This window comes from Pogona vitticeps, chromosome 4 (assembly GCF_051106095.1).
Source record: "Pogona vitticeps strain Pit_001003342236 chromosome 4, PviZW2.1, whole genome shotgun sequence".
NCBI lineage: Eukaryota > Metazoa > Chordata > Lepidosauria > Squamata > Agamidae > Pogona > Pogona vitticeps.
The window spans coordinates 10,385,156-10,407,992 of record NC_135786.1 but is presented as its reverse complement, the minus strand read 5'-3'; the positions used below and the strand labels follow the sequence as shown (position 1 = coordinate 10,407,992).

Below are 22,837 nucleotides of genomic sequence, written 5' to 3'. Positions count from 1 at the left end.
TAAGCCAGCTCTGTTTCCCAGCTGAACCAGTAGAACAGGTCTCTGGAAATGGCTTTTGCAGATGATGAAAACCTCTTCCATCTTCCAATTCAAATGAAGGAACTTTAGCCGTTTTGCTAACACATTCAAAGTGGGTGGGGAGATGAAGCTTCTAGTCCTTATATGACAAAAAGGGATTTAGAAATGGGACGTTTGTGACTTTTCTGGTTGAAGGACTCACATTATGCTGTTCTCCATGGCGGGTTCCCTAAATCAGTGACAAAGCATGGAGTTTGCATTCAGAAATCCTGAGTTAAATCCCTGGCATCCTTAATTAAAACCTCAGTTATGCAATTAGGCAGAAGATAATCATCATCATCATCTTGGAAGGAAGGGACCCAATGGATTGTCAATTCCAGCCCTTGCCAAGGAGGCACAGTGGGGGTTTGAACTCCCAGCCTCTGGGTCCACAGCCAGAAGCCTAAGCCACTGAGCTATCCAGACACTTCATCATCCGCCAGTGAGGGCAAGGGAGGGGGCATCTGGTTCTCTTCCTCTTCCCTTTATCCTCACAACAACAACCCTGCATAGTAGGTTTGAGATGAGAAACCAGCCTAAGATATCTTGTAAGTTCCATGATTCTGTCGAGACTCGAACTCAGTTCTCCCACATCCCAGTTCAACACTTTAGCCATCACACCACCCTTGGGGACACCAGAATGCTTAAGCGCCCTGCAGTGCTCAATCCCATTTCTCTAATTTTTATTTGCCAGCAGCCTTGCAACACAACCATCGAAAGGTTGACCTCTCTCTCCCAACCTCCTTCGGAAAGTGCAAGTCACGAGGATTCCTTTTTACCTGCTTGGTCACTTCGTTTCTGCTCTGCTCCGAGAGGCGCCTTTGTCTCTGAGCCAGTTGTGGCATTGCATGAGATGGGATGGGAAGCAGGAAGCTCTGGTCGTAAAGAGACCTGCAGAAATCACAAAACTGATTTGGTGGCCAGAAAATGGGGCAGATTGCCACCCAGTCTAAAGACCTCCCATGTGTTGGAGTTTTTGCAATCTCACATGCTGCCTTTAGCAGTTTTGGCTGGCAGGAACCTTTTGGCTGGGATGACTGTCAGTCTTGCCAGCAGACTTATTTACTTCTCTGCCTCTGAATTAAGAGAATGCCACATCTCTGCTCTGTGCCTTTCCCCCCCTCTTGAGTCTATTGGAAGCAATGAGTCTGTTGAAGTTTGTTGTTGAAAGCAGTCATGTTTGTCAGTTTGCAGTTTGATCAGTTGAACTGTAAGTAATGAAACCTTTTTACAATTTTTCTTACTAATGTCTCAAAATGAGTTTTTGAGATTGTAAATGTGGGTTCATGAGAAAAAAGGGTGGTCTCCCTTATCACTCCAGTCCAATTATATAGGTGAGAGAGCAAGGCCACAGCTAAGAGCTCTGTCATGCATTAAGTCCCGAGTTCATTTTCCTTTTCAAATGACCTCAGGAAACTGAGCTGAAAAGTTCCATCTTTGGATCACGGGGAGAGATACGGCCAGAATAAACAGTAATGGGTCAGTATTCAAGGTACCTGGATTCAGGTCCAACTGGTCTACAGGCATACTGTAGATTGCCTTCACAATTTAGCAGAAAAGAAGGCAATGGGAAAATAAACAAATATACAAGTACTAGTATAAGAGGAAAGCATAGGAAGCTGCCTTATGCTGACCCAGGTCACTGGACCATCTAACTCAGTATTTCCAACTCCAACTGGCAGCAGCTGTCCAAGATCTGAGGCTGGTTTGCTTCCTAAAACTAACTGGAAATCCCTGGGGTTCCCTTCAAAGCACTGAGCAGACCAGAACCTGCCTAGCTTCTGAAATCAGACTAAATGCAGTGGGTTTCGAGTGCTACTTAATGACCATATTGTATCTGCTGATTGAGAACCAGCAACCCGCAGGGTGTGATTGATGGCCATGTACAAGCTTCTAACCTCATGTCCTTCAAATGTGTTGGTCTGCAACTTTCCTGGAAAGTACTGACATTTGCCTTGTTTTGCAAGTCAAGAACATCTGAAGGGTGCCTGATCAAGGACGTTTGTCCCAACACAATCAAGGGTTCAAGGCTAGTGCAGTCAGACAGTGCTACCTGGCAAGATACTGAAAATCTAGACAAGGAAGCCAAATCTCTGAACATATCTTTGGGGATTGTGATCGGCTCTGATGGTGTACTGGGCTGTTTCAAGACGTGCAGGACCCTTCCACTCCGTTTTGGGCAATTCGCCACTGCAGACCTGATGCAGATTTCTTGCGTAGCTCCCTGCAACTCTCTGGAGAGTCGTTGAGGGGCATATTAAGGGCTGGAGAGAGGAAGTGGGGAGTCACACATGTCATTTCTCACTCAGGCAAAGAGGTGTTACCACCTGCCCCAGCGCAAAGAAGCCTGCCTACCCTTCTGTCAACTGCACCCTTAGTGGCGAATCAGAGTGTGCAGCTCCATAATTTGGGAAATGTTCAGCGGGTTGTGGCCCACCTCAGAGGTTCTGTTATAGTAGGGCAAGGGCATTGAAGAGCATCGTTCAAATGGCATAAAGACCACAGATGAGGGATCTCTGTACACACAGAGGAACGGGATGGAACAGAAACACCAGAAAACTTCTGAGTGATTTGTATTCTTACCGGAGAGACCACAATGGTCTCCTTGGGGCTGAGTTGCTGCTCTGATTCATTGCTCCCATGAAGATGCTTCTTCTTCTGGGGCCAGCTGGGTAGGCAAGTTTTTTGTAGGAAAGACTCTTCCTTCTGGCCTTTGCATGGACTCCCAACGTCGTAGTCCCTGAAAGTCGGTGGACAGTTGCCGGCCTTCATGCTTCCTCTTCCTCTCCCAGAATCTGATAAGTCCAGCGGTGCATCAGTGAAATAGTCCCTCACAGCCTCTGCCTCTTCTGCTTGTTCCAGGTCCTCCTTGTGGAACGAGAGCAATTTGCCCAGCATCTCATGGGGAGACTCTTCCAAAAAGACTCTCTCCTTTTTGCACTCCTTGCCAATCCTCGGCGGTGGGGGAGATGATCGCTGTGGGGTCTGATCCGAGCTCTCCTGCGTTCTGGCTTTACATTCTTGTAGCTGCTTTTCTGTCAATAAAGAGTGGAGCTTCTCTTGGTGCTTAAGAAGATGGAACCTGTTCTCCAGGTGGTGGTCCTTCATGTACATCACTGCACCAGGCAAGTTCAAGAGGGCAGTGGGGTCCTCCCACTCGTCTTGTGACCTTCTTCGGCCTCCCACTTCTCTTGGCACCAATAAGTGAGGTAGGAAACTATTTTCTTTGCTGTTGGGGTTGTTCCGGACTCCAAGATGATGCAGGGCAAAGTGTTGGTTGAGGAGGGAGAGTTGCTCCTTCCTGGTGGCGAGCTTCAGCCTCTCGTAAGATGAAGCAATTTCATGGCGGTCTGATTTGCTGGCTCTGAAATAACTGGGGGGGGGGGAACATCCAGATATTCTTATCATCACTATTTCAACACCTGTTAAAAGCCACAGTTTCAATTGGCACAGGAAGTGCTTCATTTTGGCTGCCTTTTTTCCACCTATACAGTAGGATGGGGTTATTCATGAACCCCCCTCCCCTACAGATGCCAGAAAGCGTGGATATAGAAACCCCCATATCTGCCTGGAATTTATTCCAAGCCACATAGTGTTCTCTACTGTCCACAGTTACACACATGCATGTGTGCGCGTCCGCATGCACGCGCGCACACACACACACACAAAGGAAAAAATCAAGATATAATATGTTCACATGTATTACCAGAACAGGCTAGTAGAGGGTGCCAGAGACCATTCTATGTATTCTTCAGTAACAGGTACAGTGGTACCTCGCTTAACGATTGCCCCACATTACGATGAAATAGCTGTACGATGATCGTTTTGCGATCGAAATTGCGATCGCAAAACGATGGTCTAAATGGGTTTTTTCGCTTTGCGAAGATCAGTTCTTTGCTTCGGGAACTGATTCTTCGCATTACGACAATCAAAACAGCTGATTGTCAGGTTTTCAAAACGGCCAACGGGTGCTTAAAATGGCTCCCCGCTGCGATTAGGGACGGATTCCTCACTATACAGGCAGCAAAAATGGCCACCGTATGGAGGATCTTTGCTGGACGGTGAGTTTTTACCCCATTGGAATGCATTGAACGGGTTTCGATGCATTTCAATGGAGTTTTTAATTTTGTTTTACAATGTTTTCGCTTAACGGCTATTTTCCTGGAACGGATTATCGTCGTTAAGCGAGGCACCACTGTATTCTAACGAGTAGCATGTTCTCTGGCACCCTCTAGTGGCCTGTTTTGGTCTTAAACCTACAAATATTTTTTTCTGGATCTTTAAAAAATATTTTTAAATATTTTCAGCTCATGGATAAGTGAAACCATGGATACTGATCCCATAGATACAGGGGTCATACTGTATATAGCAGTTGTCCCCAAACTTTTTGCCTCCACGGACCGGTTTAGTGTTTGGGTGGGGTGTGTCTATGTGTGCATGGGAGGGGCCATGGGAGGGGCCATGCACACATGGGAGGGGTCATGCGTGCGAAGGAGGGGCATGCATGCATCTGTACAAGGGGGGGCTGGAGATTTATTTCTGTGGTTGGGGACCTCTGGTATTTAGCACAGTCTCTGGTTCCCTCTAGAGGCCAGTTCTGGTACTACAACTTGGACACATGTATTTCTGGTTTTTTAAAAATATGTAATATTTTCAGGCAGTAGATAAGTGAAATCACAGGTACTGATCCTGCAGATACAGTGGTCCTACTGTACTGATACATTTTGGTCGACCGAGACAGAATGCAGTGATGGCAGTATCAATATCTCAGTTTTTTGCCACAACACGATTCTGATCCAGTACTCTTTTGTTTATTCTGTCACGGCAAACCCACTACGTGTTGTCCCATCCTCTAGACCTCTCCTTCTTCTCTAGAAAAAAAAAATCTTCCTGAAGGCCTATATTAGAAGACTGGGAGAGTTGTAGATAAACCCTGCTAGCAAACAATTAAACTTACCAATTCCTGCATGAAGCTTGAATTTGCCAGTCAAAGAGGAACAAGCAATGTACATGACCGCCACAGACACTTTATAAAGGTGGCTGTGATGCAGAACTGAATTCCAGATCCACCCAATGACCAGTCCCTATCTCCCTCTCTCTCCCTTCCCCTATCCCTCCCTCTCTCCCTCCCTTTCTCCCTCTCCTTCTCCCTCCCTCTCTCCCTCCCTCTCTCCCTCTCCTTTGCCCTCCCTCCTTCCCTCCTTCTCTCTTCCTACCTCTTTCTCCCTCCCTCCCTCCCTCCCTCCCTCTCCTTCACCCTCTCCTTCACCCTCCCTTCCTCCCTCCCTCCTTCTCTCTTCCTACCTCTTTCTCCCTCCCTCCCTCCCTCCCTCTCCTTCACCCTCTCCTTCACCCTCCCTTCCTCCCTCCCTCCTTCTCTCTTCCTACCTCTTTTTTCCTCCCTCTCTCTCCCTCTCCTTCACCCTCCCTCCCTCTCTCTCCCTCCCTCCCTCTCCCTCTCCTTCTCCTTCTCTCCCTCCCTCTCTCCCTCTCCTTTGTCCTCCCTCCCTCCTTCTCTCTTCCTACATCTTTCTCCCTCCGTCCCCCTCTCTACCTCTCCTTCTCCCTCCCTCCCTCCCTCTCCCTCTCCTTCACCCTCCCTCCCTCTCTCCCTCTTTCCCTCTCCTTCACCCTCCCTTCTTGTCCCTTCCTACCTCTTTCTCCCTCCCTCCCTCCCTCTCTCTTCCTACCTTTTTCTCCCTCCCTCTCTCTTTCTCTCCCTCCCCTCTCTCCCTCTCCTTTCTCTTTCTCCCTCCCTCTTTCTCTCTCCCTCCCTACCTCTCCTTCTCCCTCCCTTCCTCCCTCTCCCTCTCCTTCTCCCTCCCTCCCTCTCCCTCCCTCTCTCCCTCTCCTTCTCCCTCCCTTCCTCCCTCTCCCTCTCCTTCTCCCTCCCTCCCTCTCTCCCTCCCCACTCTCTCCTTCCTCTTTCTCTCTCCCTCTTTCTCCCTCCCTCCCTCCCTCTCCCTCCCCTCTCGCCCTCTCCTTCCTCTTTCTCTCTCCCTCTTTCTCCCTCCCTTTGGTACAAGCTGAAAGGGCCCCTCCATCTTCATCCTTCTGACATTGACCCTGGATGCACATAGCAGTTGCTGTCTGTTTTGGCTGTGGCACAGTGAAGACTCTGGCCCACTCACACCACGGCTGAGGTGGTCAGCACTGGTTTTCAAAGTAAAACTACATTAATAACCATTTTAGTTATTTTTGAGAAACAGGGAGGCAAATTGTCGCTTTCCAAAAATTATAAGCACAACGGGAGCTAAATACTTTTTGGGACTCTGGGTATATGACTAAAAAGTAACCGATTACTTTGGGGAAGTAACATTCAAGCTCTGCATACTGTTTCCTAAGCAATTGGGTGAAGAACAGGGGCTTCATGTCTCCCTCCCCCCACCGTAAGACAAGGAACTCAATGTTTTTCTACCCTTGTAAATGGAAGATTACAAAACCCAGCATGGGTGGGGATTTGAGTGACGGGACTCTCTGTCAAGTCGGTCTTAAGTCGCACTGGTGACTCGGCTTGGATTGGACTCTTTTCTGGAGCTCTTACTTACTCTTCAAAGCTGGTGCTCTGATCCGTCTGTGGAGATGGTGGCGTTTGGCTTGCAAGGGGCGGTGTGGCCTTTCCTGTCCCATCACTTTCCTGTGAGCTGGATCGTGACCTCAGCAATGCAATTGTCCCATGCAGTTGGTTTGCTATCCTCTGAGAACTCTAATAACAGACCATAAGAGGGGAAACGAGGCTTGATTTCATGATTTCCTGCCTGCAATTTTTAGGTGGATAGAGAAAAAGAGCAACCTGGGGGAAGTGGGAAAATCCTGCTCCACATTTTTGAGAGATAGAGACCTGGACAGAATTCCCACTTCAAGCCAAAGTTTTTCACTATTCCTGCTTCTAGATTCACCATCCAACCGGAGTGGTGAACCAAGAGATCTACCGTTTTATTTAGAGTTCCTAATTTTTGTTTTTAGTTGCAGCTGCACAAGGAAGATATTGAGTCTTGAGGTAGCTAAGATCTTGATATAAAAGACATTGATCCAATCTAGCAAAGTACATCTAAACAAAGATGATGGTTGTAAGATACAGTGGGGTCTTGACTTGAGAACTTAATCCGTATTGGAAGGCGGTTCTCAAGTCAAAAAGTTCTCAGGTCAAATCTGCATTTCCCATAGGAATGCATTGAGAACCATTTGATCCGTATCTGCTCTTTTCCGTCCATAGAAATTAATGGGAAGCTGCTATTCCGCCTTCGACCACTAGAGGGGGATATTTTGTTTCTTTTTTTCTTAGGTCAAGAAAGGTTCAGGGAAGGCAGGGAAAATACAGTCCAGGCAGTCCAGGACCAGGCAGTCTGAAGACTGTCTCCCAATCCACTCTCTAAACGCTGGGAGGAGTGAGGAAGCAGACAGGCACACTTTTCACTGGCCAACAGTTAACTGAAAGTTCACATTTTGCACTTTCCCTGCCTCCCACGTGGTTTTTTTTCAGTTCTTAACTCAAATCTAAGTACTTAAGTCAAGTCAATATTTTCCTATGAGAGTGGTTCTTAAGTCAAAATGTTCTTAACTCGAGCCGTTCTTAAGTCAAGACCCCACTGTACATGTTCACGCACAGCTAAGACAAGAAAAGCCTCCAGAAATTTGCTATAGTGTAAAACATCTAGTGGCTTGCAAATATGGATGTTGAGTATAAGTGAAGATTCAGATTTCCAGGCACTTCAGTGGTTTCTAATCCATCCCCCCCCCCAATTAAATTTTCAGGACAACAATGAAGGGAATTGAATTCTTAAAGAGAATCTGTTTTGAAGACTCACTTCCCCCAAATTTGCTGGACTCCACTTTGAGTGGACTTCCATCTTAAAACACACAGGATTGAATGAGCACAGTGCACAGCTGGAAGTGAGTTGATGAGTGTAGGGTCAGGGTGATAAACTCTCTTTCAGTCTTTGGCACCTCAGAGACTGGCAGATGGAGGGTTATTAGGCGAGGAGCAGAAGAAAGGTATGGGGCATTTTGGCAGAGCTACCAGAAAGTTTAGGCAGAGCTATGAAAAGTTTATTTTTTAATTACTTCTCCAGAATCCCATTCCCATTTCTTGAAAAACAACAGCCCACTGACCATTGCTTTGTGTTTGGGTGAGAAGTGATTAACTGATGAAAAAAGGTGTCAGCTTCTGAGACTTTCCCTTGCATGGTGTTACTTTGTGAGTTGTAGTCAGCCCAAGAGGGGATCCTGTAGACCATCTTGAATGCTGCCATTGGTGTTGGGTACATTCATGCAGCCCTTTGCTTAGCATCCTTTTTTTCCTGGCTGACAACTCAGGCACAATATTGTGCAGCAATATTGGACCATTTCCTGGTGTTTCAAATTGTGGGTACAGACAGACGCACAATAGCCTACAATTATAAAACTGAAGGTTTTTTTTTCTTTTAAGAACTGAATACTCAAATTTCAACTTGTCACCCCTAGTTAGCATAGAGAAAGGTAAGAAATTATGGGAGTGGAAATCCAGAACATTTGGAAATCCAGAACATTTGGAGAGAAAAGCTTCTTGACTTAGATAGAGCTTCCGTGATGAACGGGGAAACTTGAGTATAAATAATCTAAATGCTGGGATCTTATTCTTGCACGTTTTCAGCTGATACTGAAAATTTATCTCTTGTTCAGAATTCTCAGCATAAAGTCAAGGATCAAAAGGAGGAAAAATGAGTAAGGATGGGTTGAAATGCTTACCAACTCCAGAGCATGCTCTCCCTGGAGAACGTTAGGAGAGATCCTGGCACAAGGAGAAGTAATTCTCTGTTCTGGAGACTGAGCTAGAAAAAAGAGAGAGAGAAACACTGCTGTCACATATTAACCATAGACATCATTCTGACTTCATGGGTTATCAAAGCCTCTTTCAGGACAAAGGAGCTGGAATACCAAGAATAATCCTGAGCTTTTTTAAGAGGGATGGTCATTTTCCTTGTGAGCTAGCAAGAACCATGCATGGGCCAAAATCCAACACAGAGACCCTGAGCACCGCTCCTTAATACTAGTGGTGGTTCTCTCTTAAGCAGGGGAACACAGGTTGGCGGTAGAGTTTGGCAATTTTATTGCACATAAGGTGCATCTGATGAAGTGCGCTAACCTCCCTGAAAATGCATGCTCAAGAAACACAGTAGTCTTTATATTGCTATAAGACTTTTGTTAGTTTCATTGCAACAGGCTGATATGGCTATTGCACACACAATTTATTTTTTTTAAAAAAAAGAGAAACAAATCTATAAACTGCTACAGAGAAGGTAGGAGAGAATGGGAATCATCATAATCATCTTAGAACTGCAGAGCTGGAAGGGACCCTATGGACCATCAAGTCCGGCCCCTGTCAAGGAGGCCCACTGGGGATTCGAACCTCTGGCTCTGCAGCCAGATGCTAAAACCACTGAGCTATCCAACATTTCTCGGAGGTGCTGGTTAGGGGATTCTGGGACTTGTAAAGTTCCCAGGAGCCACTTTTCAGAGCTTTGCATTATGAGGTTCAAGGTCAACCTAGCAGAAAACAGTTCATCTCAGCATGAAAGTGGAAGGCGAATCAAACAACTCCAGATAAAGGACAGCTTTCTTGTGCAGGTCTCAATGGTCAGGAAGGACTATAGACCCAAATCCTTGGGAGAACGTGCCTCCTGCCAGCGGATGGCCAACGAGTTCACCACTCTCATCTTCTGCCTCATTGCCTGCAGTCTTCTTAGGGCTTGATTTCCTACTCCGCACGGAGACCAAGGGTAGTGGTGAGTCTGGGGTAGCACTTCCTTCTCTTGATGGTCCCTTGAAAGATCTTGGCTTCTCCCTGTGGAAACACAAAAGACACCAATGGATGGGTGAAAGACAGTAGAAAGGGATGGACAGAGAAGGACATCTGTCGGAGTGAACCCTGGGTATCAGGAGCAGAGGCAAGAAATTTGGTTACTCTTTACATGTATGTTGCTTGATTCTTTATCCATCTTGTCCTCTCCTTGCTTGAGAAGCAGTTTGTGACCACAGCACAGGAGTGTTTAAAGCTGATCTACCTGGGTGCCTCAGAACAGTGAAAAGCCTCATGAAAGGCTCAGAGGGATGGGTGGTGGAATCTTCAAAGCTGTTAGGGCTTTTCATTTCTTGCCCATCGTGTTTGGAGATGAAAAAAAAGTTTCTCATGCCCTGCCAAGGAGCAGAGAGGGACAACTTTGCTGGCTGTACAGAAACACTGACTCTGTAACTTCAGAATGCCAGTGATATTTTGGAGAAACTGGTCCTGCACAGTCCAACTCTCCCATTGACTAGGCATGACAGGAGCTGCAGGGCAGGCAGGTCTGACAGCAGGAAAGCCCTAAGACTATTTAGGTAGCAATTAGGGACTACGAAATTGTCCCCCTATCTCAGATTCATCTGTTTATTCTCAGCTGTGCTGCAATGATCACAATAGCGATAAAAGACATGGATCTTCTCCTGAACGGTATATTTTTGCAATCTGTCCGGATTGTAATACAAAATATTTGAGAGTGCTCTGGTCTTGAACGGACAATTAAGAGAGATTCATTAGTCAAAAGTCCTGCTTTGCTCGTATGGACTAGTCCAGCTACTGGCCTTTTTGGGACTCTTCTTATGTGTTATGTCTGGCAGTGGGGACTCTCATGATGACCTCCAAATTTACCACTAAACTGCTGGGCACAATGCCCCTTTCGTAGGCCGAACTGCACAATAGCACACCTTGCAGTAGGAAATCAAAAGTGGTTCTCTCGTTTGGTCCAAAGGGATCAATTGCAGCAATGAAAAAATTTGTAACTACACTCTTTTTCTCGACGGGATTTTGAACGGTTTACTATTTTGCGATAGATAGATAGATAGATAGATAGATAGATAGATAGAGAGAGAGAGAGAGAGAGAGAGAGAGAGAGAGAGAGAGAGAGAGAGAGAGACGGGTAGAGAAACATTTGCAATCATGCAGCAAGCCAAGGCTAGGGGATAGCCCTTCTTATCTCAAGACTTGCTATCGTATTTATTATGCCAGATTTAAGCAGAGCAAGGCTGCCACCTGGTGGTAGTTAAATCAGTTAAATTTACTTTCTACAGTGCAGGTTCTCCATTAAAATGCACTTCAGTGCTGTTCACTGTTGTTCAGTTAATTTCACTGCAACACGACTAAAATCTTATGTGGCTACTTCCCCTCAACAGGTTAATTGCTGTGGGAGATGCAGCTTAGGTAATGTTTTAAGGCACACAACAGACTGAGAAGCAGGCCAAAAGATATTTCCATCCTGAAGAGTCCTGGATACATTTCAATACAAAATTGGCTAGAATCCTATTACGGTTTTACACCAGCTTAAAGCAATTGGCGTAAATCTTAAGGCTGAACCGTGACAAGTTGAGAAGCTGCCGTAAGCGCTTGGTGCTGCATGTTGAGCTATGTGTCACAGAGTACAACAAGAAATATCTCATATCACTGCTTAAAGTACAGAAATGTGATGCTGGGGTTTTCACACACCAGCAAGCATAACAAGTGACCAATACAAAATAAAGAAGCATTTGTTCAGCTTTAGGAAGGCACACCAGAATCTGCTTGGAAACACTACAGTATTTTGAACTATTGGATATATTACCCAATGTAAAATGAGATATAAAGGTGGCAAATGACATTAAGCAAATCATCAAGCAGAAAACTTAATGGTAGGAAGGAGTTCATTTCCCACCAGACCTGCTATCTTTCTTCTTGAAGGGCTTACTTTGGAGTAAGGGTTGGGGGCAACTTTGGTGGGCCTGGGGGGGGGGACAAAAATTCACCACCAAAGCTCTCCAGGGTTTGCAGCTGGCCCACGAATGGGCAAAATTGTATAAAACCAGAGCAAAATGGAGAAAGTGAAATGCCCAGATGTCTACTTCTTGTCTGGAGCTTTCTGTTTTGCGCTGGTGTGTGTGTGTGTTGGTGATTGGGGGAGGTTGAAACACACCCACACCCAACACAAAAGGGGTAGGTTTTTCTGGCAAAGTTTTTGAGGTCTGGGCAGGTTACCTACATTCCACTATAGGTGGAAGGGTATTCAATTAGATGAGACCCCACATGGTGAGATACAGATATCCTCAGCTCATTGAGAACTCAACCTCTTTCCTAAAGAAACAGGAAAGCTCCTTTCTCTTGACAAGAAGCGTGAAACAAGTGAACAGCTCTTGAACTTTTTTCAATGGATCACACTTTGAACTCCCCAAATTTAGGACTGGAACAGCTCAAGGTGTCATGTCACACAATGAAGCTTTAGGAGGAAGACTCACCCCCAGCTTCCATGACAAGTATCAAATCCCTCAAGAAAGAAAGGACTCTGTCATGGCCAACCTGCCATAACTGGATTGGACCTTGAGGAATTCAAAATGCCAGGTATTCAGCACAAGTTAGGAAAGCTTACTCTGTGCCGCAAAGCCTCTTCAGTTCTTCCTTCAAGTTCCTGTTTTCCTCTCTCAGTTTATTCGTTTCATTGGCTGTAAGAGGGAGGAAAGCAAATGCTGGGTTAGGAGATGCCCCATGGACTTACTGACGTCTTCAGAGCCCCAACTGCAGGCCATCAGAGTCACTTGAGGAAAGATCTACTTAGGGACTTTTACTCATTTACTTACGAGCCTTTATTCCATAACTGGCCATGCCTTCACCCAACAGATGTGTGAACCTATCCCTATAGGCATCTCGGTTCCCTTCTGCTAGACCAGACCTGGGCAAAATGTGGCCCTCCAGATGTTGCTGAACTGCAACTCCCAGCAATCCTAGCCCACACAGCCAATAGTGAGGAGTGTTGGGATTTGCAGTTCAGCATCATCTGGAGGGCTGCACTTTGCTCAGGTCTGTGCTAGACTAACATCTGGCAAAAAGTGAGTCTCCAGACACCGTTGGGCTGTAGCTTCCAATGTTCCTTGCTTTTAGCAATGATGGTTAAGACTGATGGGAATTGTAGTCTATCAATTTCTGGAGGATCACACTTTCTATACTCATGGACTAGGCAACATCTGGCTTCTGATACAGAAGAGGAAGACTGTGACCAGATAACTTATATGCACACTTAATGTGCTGTTTTGGTACTAATGGTTATAGGAAAGACTCAAGCACTTTACTGTAGTTGGACTGAAACCCCATTCATACAAAGGACTGTAAAGTAGGACACACAGCTCCTGGGCCAACCGAGTCAATAGCTTTCCTTTCCTTGAGATCTCAGGGCCCGAACTTAAGATCTAGGGAGCAAGCTCGTATGATATCACAAGGGTGGTTCCTTGAGATTTTATAGAGTCTGTTCAAGGAAGCATTGGTTGGGATCTGGCTCTGCTTGTGGGCCCATTAGTTTCCAGAAATTGGCAAATTTAGGGTCAGGATGTGAGCAAACCCCAGCTAAGTGGGTGATGTGATGACCCAGAAACGAGGGAGCAATTACTGGTAAGATGTGCAGATTACATGGCCATGGCACACTCCCTTCCTTGCTCCAAATGGCACAACAGGTCCAAGTTCCTTCCCCCTCCTGAAATTCCTCCCGATTCTTGGCTTTATGATGCACCAGTGTTGTGCAAATGCAACAGGCACACAAACATGTTCACACTTAAGCCAGTGAGCCCTGATGCCCTCTGGGAATTGAAGGAGGTGCGTGGCCATCAAGAAAACAACTTTTCTTTTCCTCCAGCACAGTTCATCCTGAGATTTATCTCCCTGCCTTTACAGCTGGAGAAATAAAGCAGTTCTCTGAGACTTCATCTGGTGCCCTGAGACGTGGTAACCCTAAGAGTCATCTTATAAACAGACAGCATTTCGCTGTGGTGGAACAGCACCAGAATTAAAAGCTTCATAAGTCCCTTCTCTCCCTAAAATCTGGCCTCGCCAGTTGCATCTATGTCCTAATGAGCTTTATTTCCTTATCTTTCTTGTGTTTCTTACTTTGCTATTTTTTTTCACTCCACAAGCCAGCTTTCGACATACGGGGAACAACACAAACACACTAAAATGAGCCAAGAAGAAATCTAAAACAAATTCAGTAGGACCCCGTATAAGGAGGAACTGTATCTATAATTTCATTTATCCACGGTCTGAAAATATTAAAAATATGAAATGAAATAACCCTGAAATGTGTGTTGACATGATGTAATTACCAGAATTGGCCACTAGAGGGAACAAGACACTAGGCTATATAGGTAACACACTATCATTTTACCTAGTGTCCCACCATTTTGAGGAGACTCCCTCTGCCTAATAGAGCCTCGTTGCCAGGCACCCTTGGTTGTTGTTGTTACAGGTACAGGGGGAGCCCTGGGTCCAACACACTATGTATTATATAGGGTTTGCTATTATCCACAGTCTTCTGTATCTGTTGGGGGGGATCCTACTGTAACTGATTGCTCCATGCCATAATATTGCAAATTTCTTGCAAAGTTTGTTTAACCATGACTGTTGCGTCTCGCTATCAGGAAATCAAAGGGACCCATTTCCCACTTTGCTTACTGAGGATGAAGATGAGTTGAAGACTCTGGAAATGGGCCTTCCCAAACTCATGTTGCTTCTTCTTGGCAAGTTCTTGGGTCACCTGACATCTGTCGCAGAGACCAGCTCGCAACCTGGAAAGTAGTAAAGCTAGAGGATGATGTTTTCTGAGCAGAGAGGCGGTTTGGAAGAACCTCTGTAGAATTCTTCCTTCTGTCCCTGATGTTCAGGCAGCAAAGCAGAACTTGGAAATGACACATTCGATTTAGCCCGCTTACGCTCAGATCATTACTTTGGCTGCTAACAGGAAGAACACGTCTTGCGTTTTTAAAAAATAACATTTTGAAGAAATGTCAGAGGAAGAAATGTCAGCCGGTGCCTCTGAAGAATAACATTTTGAAGGTAGCGTTTTGATTACCAAACATTTGTTCCTCTGAAAATAAAAGGGACAGTTTTAATGCCAATATGTTACTAATGCATTTTTTTTCCAAACTCTGATCATGAGACAAAAGAGCGCCTCCTGCAGACAGAAAGGAGGTATAATCAAATCTCAGGAGAACCTCATTCATTTACAGAACTAAGATGGGGAAAGATGGGGGAGAGAATACTGTTGGCTGATGGAAAACTGGGGATGGCGTTTGGCATAGGAAAATATCTCTTCTGATCTCACGGTGCTTTTTCCAAATCCGATACCTGCATTTTCCTCTCAGCCTTGTTTCGTTTTAGGCTGCAAGGACCAAACCAGCCTATGTGGCCTTGTGAAGGCAAGAGGAGAAGGGGATGACAGAGGACAAGATGGTTGGACAGTGTCATCGAAGCGACCAACATGAATTTGACCCAACTCTGGGAGGCAGTGGAAGACAGGAGGGCCTGGTGTGCTCTGTTCTATGCCGTCATGAAGAGTTGGGCATGACTTAACGACTAAACAACAACAACATGTGGCCTCGGGCACAGGCTAGAGTGTCCCCTGAAGAAGAGAATGGCAAACCAGTTGTTTGTTTTCTGTACCTATAAAACCCTGGAAAGGGTCACCCTAAGTCGGCACTGACTGCACATAATAATTGATTACATTTGTGCATACTTTCTCAGCACGTTTTCCCTAACACAGGAATCTATTTATACATTTTACTTAATGAGCGCAGTTTCTCCCTGTGGATTAAAGCAAACTTGTGCCTATTTTGCACCGATATGCATTTTAGCCATTCGCCTTTTATTAAACAGCGCATGGCTCTATGAGCGCTTTGTTCTTCCAGAATGGAAAGGCTGTTTGTGTTGAAGCTGCCAAATCTGACAAAGCCCTTTCCATCCCAAGGCAGGGAGCATGCAGTCAGGTGGCTGGATTTCCTGAACGGCAGCCCTCTGCTCCGCAATATTTTTATCCGCAACCTGACCTATTAGGAGCGAAGTTGGAGGCAAGTGTTTGATCCCATGCTGGTCCTGCTTCCTTCCTGGTATAATAATAATGTGCCATCAAGTCAATTCTGACCCATGGTGACCCTTCTCAGGGTTTTCAAGGTAGAAGATACTTAGGAGTGCATTACCATTCTCTTCCACTAGGGGGGTGTCCTGGGACTGTGCAGCTTGCCCAAGGCCACCCAGGCAGGCTCTTCTCCCTGGAAGCCCAGTGGGGAATCAAACTCCTAACCTCTGGCTCCACAGCCAGATATAGAACGCACCTGAGCAACCCAGCCCGCTTCTTTCTGACATACAGTTACAGCACGAGAATCTGAGTGGCGATGGAGAGCCATTCCTCTCACCTATATTCATTAGAACAGAGGTGGGAAAGATGCGGCCCTCCAGATCTTATTAGATTAAAATTCCATCAATCATAGTTCACACGGCCAATCATGAGGATGCTGGAAGTTAAAGTTCCAGGCGCTTGTAACAGGTAACCTGAGTGTACAATCGGACAAGAGCTATAGCTCATATTCCGGACTGCTGATCACACCCTGAACCAGTGGGAGAGTCTGAGAGGAATGCTCAGGCGTCGTGTCCCCTCCAAGTAACCATTTCTTGAGGTACGAATCACTATCCTAAGGCTTTCCCTTTTTTTGGTACACTTCCTGTTCTCCTTTGTTAGAAAGAGGTGCCACATGGGGTCTTCATCACAGAAGTCAGCATGGGGGGGGGGGGAGCTTCTGCAGCTAAGTTTAGGACTCTTTTCCCTGCACTATCGCTGAATGGATTTCCTGAAAGATAAATGTAGGTTTTCAAATTTGGGGGAGCTTAATTGTGAGTACCCGCAGGAGATGCTCTTGAATAGTAGTATCCCACTGCACTCTGCTAGTATACGTAAATTTCTTAAAAAGAGGGAATGGAGAACTTCCATATATGCATCTTGGGTCATTTCAGACCATCAAATTAAAACATGTAGGTGTTATCAAAATCTGGCACCAAAAAAGCCCTTTCCTAGGCATGGATCCTCTCTTGAGAATGGCAGGGGAGGACTAGAGATTCCACTGCAAGATTTCAACATCATACTGTGTGAATAAAACAATGCACAAAAGAGTGTGAAGATCACAGCAGTTAGGAATCATTAAAGTGGTCAATTTCCATTCCAAATAACTTCTGCTTGGGTTCACTTACTATTTGAGTCACCCCAGTTTTGCATTTGAAAATTCTTAAAACCTCACATGTAAATTTGCATTAAAAGTATTCATTTCCAGATGTGTTTACTCTCAAAACATTAGTTTAAAATTCATTTTGAGACGTGTTGTGAGCTTCGGATGGGGTTGAACTTAAGGTTCCAGAGTAACTAAGCTCTGATCCACATGCTATAGTGGAAGGTGTGAATCATCTTTTTCTGTTTTGAAATTCAGTAAGATATCAACAAGCATCCGTACTGGCAAACGGGAGAGGGGAAAGTGGGAAGCCGGAACATAGCTGGCGTGAGTAAGCATGAATCTGTATTACCTGTTTTCAAGTACTTTCACATTTTCTTTAAGGAGTTTTTGCTGTTCTCGTAGCTGGTGGTTTTTAGCAAACAGTTCTTCAATTCTTTGAGTGTCTCTAAATCAGGGGGAAAACAATGAATAAGATGTGAAAACTTGTTTTTTTCCTGTTGGAATTCATTTCAACCTCATATACTGCGTTGTGGGTTTTTCAGGCTCTTTGGCCGTATTCTGAAGGTTGTTCTTCCGGACGTTTCGCCAGTCTCTGTGGCCAGTATTTTCAGAGGACAGGAGTAGGAATTCAGTCCATGCTCTGTCGCTGTTGTTGGAGAGTTGAGTATTTATAGCTGTGGGAACAGCTTTTGTCCTTTTCAGGAGATAGAGTGATCAGCATGTTTTTGCTGTGGATGTATTGTTGTGATAAGTGATAAGTCACAGCAACAGAGCATGGACTGAATTCCTATTCCAGTCCTCTGAAGATGCTGGCCACAGAGAATGGTGAAATGTTAGGAAGAACAACTTCTAGAAGACAGCCAAAGTGCTCAAAAAAAAAACAAAAAAACCCAACACAACAACCATCAGATCCTGGCTGTGAAAGCTTTCGAGAACACACTCATATATTGCCTTTAAGAGATTTGGCTGGGAGGGACCTTTCAGGGCTAAGGTGACTGTCAATCAATCCAGCAGCAACCAATTGTTCCTTCCCTGCTTCTGATTTGAATAGAGACACACCTCTCTCCTTAAGCATCTTCCCCCTCCCGCTCTTTTTCAGCCAACATTCAGTTAGAGTTAGTTATCTAGTCAGTATGCAGTAATGTAACCAGTTAAGATCTATTCCTGAAAGTCAATTTTTCTACAACATGCTGTTTTTGATCTGTTCAGAACTGTGAGTAAATGGAATCTTCTATTCTTTTTCTTACCAACATCTCAGGGTGTGTTATTGAGACTGTAAGTGCCAGCTGATGAGAAGCTAAAGGGGAAATTTGAAGCTAATTCTACTCTGTAGGTCGCTGCCCTCTGCTGTGTAGCTAAAGATTTTTAACCAAAATATCACACTTTTCCAGGAGATCCTACAACGGCAAGCAAAATTATTGCTTATGCCCGAGGGCAGTCGTCTACGTGAAGGAATCTCCTGTTTGAAGAGTGTCCCAGTCCACTGTCAATTCAAAATTAAAAAAGCACATTGAGGGGAGAGTGGAAGCCTTGAAGTTGCCCATTCAGATCCACAAATCATCTGGCTGGAGTTTTTAATCCATATTGCAGTGAGATGTATTAGCCAGAATCCTATGACCAATTTGTGTGGGTATAAATGAAATCATGTAATTCACAATGGCAAATTGCCACTAATCAATGAAATTGCCTGTCAGGTTCTTCATTGTGTGCCTGCCACGCCACCAGTCACTTGACCAGAAATGAAACCAGCATCTTGTTAATCGTACCATGCTACCATGATTTAACACAATTTTAAGTAAGTATGTGTAAATTGGATTCTGGCCTTTGCACGTATTTATGTTTGAAGCATTGTAATTGCTCCTAAATTCACATCTACACATATAAAGCAGGACATGCCAATATTATGCAAATCAGTGCTCACACTGTCTCTCTTCATTGGTCATCCCTCCACCCCCCCTTTTTTTTACAAGAATGTAAATACCTTAACAAATAGGCTAGTGAGGGAATACAGAACATCTACACTGGAGAAAGCAAATAGCAAATAAAGCAAAAGCAAAGTATGCTGCTTATATATTGCTCCCTCAGTGATTTTCAATTTAATTATGCAGGCTGCACATTGTCTCCTCCACCCACAGCAAACTGGGTACTCAATGTACCAACCTCAGAAGGATGGAAGGCTGAGTGAACCTTGAGCTGGTCACCAGGGATTGAGCCTGGGTTGTGAGCAGACAACTGTTAAGTAGAGTTAGACAGCTACCTCAGATGGCAAATGTTGGGAAGCAGGGTGGCATTTGTGCCTGATCTTAGCCTATTGCCCTCAGGTCCAGCAAGGAATAAAGCTCTGTCATCAGTACTTCAACATGATTTAACTTTTGGGCTAGTCCTCACTTGACCATGGAATGGAAATCGGGTACCCTTTTATTCTTTCCTCGGGAATCAAAATGTCCTTGGCCTACCCAGGGAGTTTCTGTGCTCCCGGGGCAATCATGCTGATATGTACATCTCTCTCTCTCTCTCTCTCTCTCACACACACACACACACACACACACACACACACACACAATCTAAGTCCATCCACTGTCTGATCATAGATTTGCTTCACTCACCGACATTTCTCATTGGTCAGCTCGTTCAGTTTGCTCTGCAGGCCTGAAAGAGTTTTGAAAAGTGTGGAGTCAGGATCATGGATCTTTCTGGCATATCACTAAAACGGAGACTAGTTAAATAGGCACACCGGTCAAATAGGGCTTTTTTACTGGCTTAAGTAAATGTTGACGTTCTTATTTGTAAACACAGGTTACAAAGCTTCTGACCAAAGTAGTTCCACTTGAAATAATTTAGAGGTTGGCTACTTAAGAGAATCTATCTCACTCTATAGTTCCCCTGCTGGAACGGTTGGGCTCGCTCTAAAAAATGTCAACTACACAATGTTCTTGTTAGAGCATTCCAACCCATCCCTAAAGGGGATCAATCTATTCCAGACCATGTTGAGATGATATTAATCTTGCACTCTTTCTAACACTGGGCACTAGTGGCAGAGGGCTTTTTGACCTCTGAGCATACAGGAAGCAACAGAGGGGTCTCTCCCATGTGTGAAGACTAAATTTTCTCTATTTTTCTATTGACTTTAACTATAGATAGCAACTGTAAGTAAATATACCTTTTCCCCCACTTACAATGATTCCAGGTGATTTTTAACATGTAAAGTGCTGGTCATTGTGAAAAGGGTTGGGCTACTAAGACCTAAGCTATTCTCTTATGCTTCCTCTGTGCAGTTGTTGTACCTGATACTCTGCTAGCTATAAAAGGAATTAATTCTCCAATAGATCTAAGGTTGAAGCCTACTATTTATTTGGAACAATTAGGATCGGTCTAAATGAACACTGCTTTATTATTTATTTATTTATTTATTGGATTTCTACCCCGCCCATCTAGACCAAAGGTCTACTCTGGTCTTGCTGATCAGTTACCTAGGTCACTCTGGTGTGGTGTTGGGAGGGGGTTCTTCCCACACATCAGAGGTGATGTGTAGAGCTGGATGTGGTCTCAATATACAGTGGCACCTTGACTTACTAACGTCTCCAGCTGCAAACATTTCGAGTTACGAATGGCTCCGTTTGCAAAATGTTGCTTCGACTTGCAAATGCAGCCTCAATTTACGAATAAAAAAAACCCCCTTTCCTGTCCTTTTTTTGACCTAAGTTCATCTTAGGTCTAAAGAAAAAAAAAATTCTCCCCCTAGTTGTAGAGTACTCTATCCCTGTGGTAGAGTATGGATTAACTGGCTTTGCATTAGTTCCTATGGGAACTAATGCCTCTACTTGCGAACAGCACCTTGACATACGAACGAAAAACAGCCGGAAGAGATTAAATGGTTTTCAGTGCATTACTATGGGAAACTTTGCCTTGACCTACGAACTTTTCAATGTACGAATGCCGTTCAAATACAGATTAAGTTCGTAAGTCAAGGTACCACTGTAGTAGCTTAAATCTGATAGTAAGTTACCATTAGAGTAGGCTCATTGAAATCAATGGAACTTATGGAGGATTTAACTTATCCAGTCCCCACTGATCAAATGGTCCTACTCTATTTGTGACCTTACTGGATTTCAGCCATTGTAGGAAGCAATCACTCTTGCATACAAAGCATTTGTGGAAGGGGAATTGCTTGTTAATGGGCAATCTAGAGTCATTGACTTGATAAAGTAGCTGGTCCTTGTGTAAGGATATAGGAACAGTCAAGATGACTATATCTTTGCACACCCCTGGAGGGTCTGGCTGTGGGTACTGTCATGATAAAGGTGCCATGGAGGTCCATTCCCTCCTCCCTGAACTGGCTGGCCCATTCACCGTTGGGCGTGCGGTGCTCAGCTCTGCAGCTTGCTGCTGCTGTTGTTGTTGCACTAATTGTGGAAAGGAGTCTGGCCAGCTCTTCCTCACCTCCCTGTGCAGCTGACCACTTGCGTCACCAATACAGTGCCGCACAGCCATGCAGCTTAGAGGGAGCTTTGCTGTTGTGTATGGGAAATTGTACAAGCTTTCCCATCTCCATTGTGCAACTGAGCACATAACAGGAAGCCTGCAAGAGCATGGGAAATGCTTATGCAACTATCTTTCCATGATCGCTGGAGTACAATAGAACAGGATACCGGTCTGAATTTTTAGTTCCATTATTATTTACGAAATGATTTTTATTATTTTTAATGAAATCTGTTGATAAGCAACTGTAGCTCTGTTTTTAATCCGTGTTCCTCCTATTTCAGCTCACCCTGCACTTCTTTCTCATGAATTTCCTTGAGTTTGTCCAAGAAGCCAGCAAAACTTTCCGTAGCCATGTCTGCTGTTACATGGAGGGATTCCGGTCTGCGAGGCGGATGCTCCCCAATTTGTCTCCCGCTTCTCTTCAATCTGTAACAGAGGACAGAAAAATGATAATAGATAAAATGAATATATCAACCCTAAAACGATAACGTCGGCTCCCTTCATTGTTCACTGACACCTCCAAGTTCTATTCTGCAAGTACTTTGGCTTCAACAACATCAGGCCAGATGTTTTTGACTTTATGCTTCGTAGCATATATTCCATGCTGGCTGGATAGCTCGGTGGTTTAGGTGTGTGCCCTTGGGCAAGCTGCCCAGTCCGAGGGCACTTCCGGAAGAAGGGAAGAGTCAACCACCTCTGTGTATTCTCTACCTGGAAAACCCTGTAAAGGGGTGTCCATAAGTCAGAGTTAACTTGATGACATTTGACAATAAGTATATTAAAATAATCATATGACAATATTATTACCCTACCCTCCATTTTTATACCATTTAAATCTGAGAAGTGCTCTGGCGGACTCAAAACCTCACCTTGTCGGCAACTTTTTAGTGATCTAATAAAATATTACTCAACCGAGATTTTTCCCCCATACACACATCGTGCTTCTTTCATTGCTAAAGAAATAATCCATACACCTTTCACACGCAAAAAAGACTTCTGATGGGTGCCCATGATAGAATTCATCTTATAGGCTCCTCATGTGAGATTCTGGAAGCTGTGTACCCATTTCCCCACTTTTGAATTCATGTTGTTCCTCGTAGTAACAACCACGAATACACTGTTCTATGATACTGTGGTTCATGCCGGTCTAGAAACAGTTTTTAATGTATGCTGTGAGTGATCCATCACTGTGATTTTTTTACACAAATCTATCTGATCAGCCTTCCTGCATTAACAAAAATATCATTGCCTGGTTGCCTGGAGAAGATTCCTACTCACC

The 22,837-nt window shown here is 44.6% G+C and overlaps 1 protein-coding gene across 1 annotated transcript in view; it reads right to left on the bottom strand.

The window, feature by feature from the left end:
* RBBP8NL (RBBP8 N-terminal like) overlaps positions 1-22,837 on the bottom strand; it is a 60,490-nt gene that overhangs the window by 5,748 nt on the left and 31,905 nt on the right. Inside the window, exons 3-12 of the mRNA XM_020808128.3 lie at positions 21,845-21,984; positions 19,683-19,725; positions 17,426-17,521; positions 14,534-14,646; positions 12,468-12,540; positions 9,744-9,880; positions 8,785-8,867; positions 6,606-6,763; positions 2,641-3,430; positions 837-948 (exon numbers count right to left, since the gene is read on the bottom strand). Coding sequence (XP_020663787.3) covers positions 837-948; positions 2,641-3,430; positions 6,606-6,763; positions 8,785-8,867; positions 9,744-9,880; positions 12,468-12,540; positions 14,534-14,646; positions 17,426-17,521; positions 19,683-19,725; positions 21,845-21,911 — 1,672 coding nt within the window. The 5' untranslated portion in view covers positions 21,912-21,984. The remainder of the gene's footprint in view (positions 1-836; positions 949-2,640; positions 3,431-6,605; positions 6,764-8,784; positions 8,868-9,743; positions 9,881-12,467; positions 12,541-14,533; positions 14,647-17,425; positions 17,522-19,682; positions 19,726-21,844; positions 21,985-22,837) is intronic.